The following is a 4,038-nucleotide window of genomic DNA, read 5'->3' on the forward strand; positions in this document are numbered from 1 at the left end:
ACTCAAGCAATTATTAATTAAAATATGATGATTTACAATTCCAGAGCTTCATGTCACTGTTAATGTTGATTGTTATAATTTCAATGCTCATATATTTATGCAAGTCACCCAGCTATATATGGTACATATATTAGACTTGCTACAGCCTCTTGCACCCAATCATCATCATCTTCGTTCTTCATCTGCAAAAATTAAAGCCATGACCCATAAGCCATCCATGTGGAATTAATTAATTGAGATAGGTTTTTGATGTTGGATAATTAGCTAGTATATACCTCGAAAGCATCATTGCTATATGAATCTTTTTCTTGAAGATGATTTTCACTCTTTTTCTCAATAATTTCGTCTTCACATAATTCATTATTCCTTGCAAATCTTCCCCTTATACGGACTCTTCGATCAGCTAGGGTTTTGCGACAAGCATACTGTATATGTAGCATTTTTTTAGGGAAAATGTAACATTCTGAATAAAGGGCTAATGAATAGGCAACTTAAAAAGAGAGAAAGAGAGACCTTGATGGTCTTATTGAAGTTCCTTTGGTTTCTCTTCTTCAAGTACCTTAAAATTCTATCTTTCCTCTCTTCCACTGTGTATCGGCCTACCTTTATATTGGTGTGTTCTATGGCTGGCATTTGATTGCATTGGATTCTCTATATATAATGAAAATTTATAATAATCAGCTTACATGTATACCTGTATATGAAAATGGAGTAGGACTGAAAGAAGGAAGAAAAACATACCCAATTTTCTCCAGACTCAGGAGAGACGGACTTGCCATTTTGTAGAAACCCACAACAATCCTCTCCATACTCATAAGTATCTGAATATTGAAATCTGCCTCCAAAGTTTTGAATTTTAGCAAGGCCGCTAAAACCCATTTTGTAATCCATGAATGAGGGCACATCCAACTCGGAAACCCCAAGTTGCTCTGTAAAAGGAGTGGTCGTCGTCATTGGAACCCGTGATAAGATATCATACTCGACTGGGAAACACTCAACTCCTCCATTATTATCATATAAACATTCAAGACCTCCGTGATAAGGCTGGTTTTGCTCAGGGCCTAACATTGCACTAGCAGTAGTAGAAATTGCACCACATGAAATTGTGGGAGTAGAAGTGCTAAGAAATGTACCATCTTGAGCAATTGCCGACGTAATATTTGAGAAACCCTCAGGAGAAAACTGATAATCGAAGTAGAAGTGAGGGACAGAAGCCATCAATGAAGAGAGCAAGAGAGAGGGCAAGCAGAAGGTTTCTCTCTTTTGTCCTTGGATGTGTCCTGTCACTTAACCTTCGAGGCTTAGGTATATATATATATGTATATATAGCTTTAGGCAAGTTGTTGATGTGTAATAAGGGGGCTTATGTGATTACTATTCTTATAGCGATTAAAGCTGTACAGCATGAGGTACTGCAGAAAAGATTAGGCTACTTATAGCCCAAGAATCTAACACATGGGCTTGTAAGATTTGCATAGACAATCAAGTACGACAAAATATCTCCAAATGTTGGGGTTTAATTGTTACTCTTCTTCGTATAATAACCATATCTCCTCGTAGATTGAGAGACCAAATATACCCTGTCTCTGCTAATATCTCTCTATCTCTTCAGCAAATATGTCGAAGGGACTGCTTCACACTCTCTTGCCTTCTTTTGTTCAAAGCAGGATTCCTTGGAACTTGGTCAAATTAAGCTTCTAAGACATGACTTCTTGTTTTTTATATATCAGCATTAATCGAACATGTGATCTCAATCATATGTTTATTATAAGATTCTTAATGATTTTTCATATGCTTTCTTAGAAACTTTTATTTCTCTTAATACTTATATATATAAATAATAAGCTGCAGCTTGAGTATTGAGGTGCAAGTCATTGATGGTTTCTATTTTATCTACGAAGGCTGGCCTCCCATTCAATACTGGAAGTAAAGCTTTCCTTTTTTTTTTTGTTTTTTTTGTTTCTTATTTTGATATAAAAGGAAGCTAGAAAATGTGAATTGGGTCCGTTTCAAAAAGGTTTCTTTGAAAGGGTATTGATACATAGTGCACAATCTTTGTTATCTTGAAAAAGAGAAAAAGAAAAGATTCCTGGGTTTTCCTATCTTTAGCTATATATACAGTATCCACAAGCGTTAAGATAAAAAGGAAAATGACAAATTTGCACGAATTTGACATTATAAACTAGGGTCGGTTTAAATTTAACTTTTGCAAAACACTATTTCAAAAAAATTGTTTAATTTAAGATATATTTAATAGCGTTGGACGGTAAAAATACTTAATTCAGAATAGATTAAAAATTGATTAAACACAAACGTAATATGTTTACATCACAAAAGCATTAAAATAATAATTTTTTTATGACGCACCTTTTTTTCTTCAATATCTATAGTAATATTTTACTTTAGAACTCAAGGTTACACGGCGCCTTAGTTATTTTAAAATTTTTACAAAAAAAAAAAAGATATAAAATTAAAAGTTAATAGTCTATAACTGATATATTTACAGTGACATTTTTCTCAAAAATGTATTAAATTCTAAGAGCATATTTACTTTTTATTTTTTTTTTGGCTATTTAATAGTAACTTTTTAGATATATATATTTGAAACTTTTCCAAATAGTTATTTATTAACTAAATTTTCTCATCATTTACATTTGATAGTTAATTATGTGGGATATAGTAATGCCAGACCTACTCAAATAAAAAGACATTCTTTTATGGAGTGGGTTGCTTCAAGCTCAAAGTTTGTGTGTATTCCCAAGCTATTTGCCACATAAAGCAAAATTCAGATAGAATGAGAGAAGAAGATTATGATAGACAGTACACAGTATCAGGTGCCTTTGATTTCCCTTCTCTTCAATATCCCATCAGCCAACTTAGCCAGCAAGCCTGGGATTAATTCAGTGCCCACTTGTGTCAGTAATGATCCTCCTCCTTCATTTATTAGTTTTCTTTTTTTTCCTTTTTAACTTCAACTTGTCAATGTATCTCAGGGTAATAAGTTGCATACTAAAAATCTACTGGATTGCTTTATTCCTGCTTCTGCTGTTTTTACCGCCGATTTTCTTCCCCAACTTTATCTGTAAATATTTTTATGGCATCAAATTAGTCAGGTGTCCAAGGTTAAAGATGGGTTCTTTGGGGTTACTCGAAACTGACATATAGCTCAGTCGGGCTTTTATTCGCTTTTTTTCTGCGATAACGAAGTTCCAATTCCCAAGTTTCTCAGTAGTTGGAAGAAAAGAAAAATAGGAGAGAAAAAAAAGAGAAGCCTTGGTGGTGAGAAATTTTTGTTTAAATTGACTTATGGGAATATCAGTTAAGGTAAAGAAAAAGGATTATTATGTATTATCAAACATAATGATCTGACACAAATCCATCAGATCACTTTTTTTTTTTATCTTCGTAGTGGTAATTGATGGTCCAACAAACTCATGTTGGTGCATGTTGCCTGGAAGTGAATCTAGGCTGATTTTAAGAGCATAAAGATCACTACAACACCATATGGCACCTTTCCTATTTCTTTTATTATATATTATATGTATATATATAATTTCTAGAAGTATTCTTGTTCTATAGAGGACACTGCTTTTGTTTTCTCATAGCAAGTTGGGATCCTTTGTTTAAAGTATCATGCTTTTCTCATACATGTTCGCTTCCATTTCATGCAATTAGGTTGGCAATGCCTCCTCATTATAAGATTGCTTTTCTAGTACATCTATTCAAACACTTGACTAACCCACGAGGCTTTGTCTATCAAAGTAAAACTGATTTTACATTACTACATTCTCGTGTTAAATAGGTTAAACACAAAAACAAGATAATAATTTAGGGTAAGATAAATACTTAATTACCAACACATATAAAGCTTGCTTTGTTTTTCTGCAGTTTAATCTGAAGAATTATTAGAAAGAACAAGCACATGCATCGATCCTCTATCGCAACTTATTAAACAAATTGGAAACATCAGACTTTATTTTCTTTGATCAATTAGCCTATGAAGCAAGCAAAAAGAGAGTATGAAAATGATAATACATT

General features: G+C 33.0%; 1 protein-coding gene across 1 annotated transcript; it reads right to left on the bottom strand.

Annotated features, from left to right (window-relative positions):
* On the bottom strand, positions 1 to 1,354 carry LOC110618334. The gene is made up of 4 exons (XM_021761498.2): positions 742 to 1,354; positions 514 to 651; positions 276 to 425; positions 1 to 182 (listed from the first exon to the last, which is right to left on the bottom strand). Exons 1-4 carry the CDS (start codon positions 1,216 to 1,218, stop codon positions 105 to 107), a joined length of 843 nt encoding a protein of 280 aa, XP_021617190.1. The 5' UTR covers positions 1,219 to 1,354; the 3' UTR covers positions 1 to 104.
* Positions 1,355 to 4,038: the final 2,684 nt, after the last annotated feature.

This window comes from Manihot esculenta, chromosome 6, assembly GCF_001659605.2.
Source record: "Manihot esculenta cultivar AM560-2 chromosome 6, M.esculenta_v8, whole genome shotgun sequence".
Classification (NCBI taxonomy): Eukaryota; Viridiplantae; Streptophyta; class Magnoliopsida; order Malpighiales; family Euphorbiaceae; genus Manihot; species Manihot esculenta.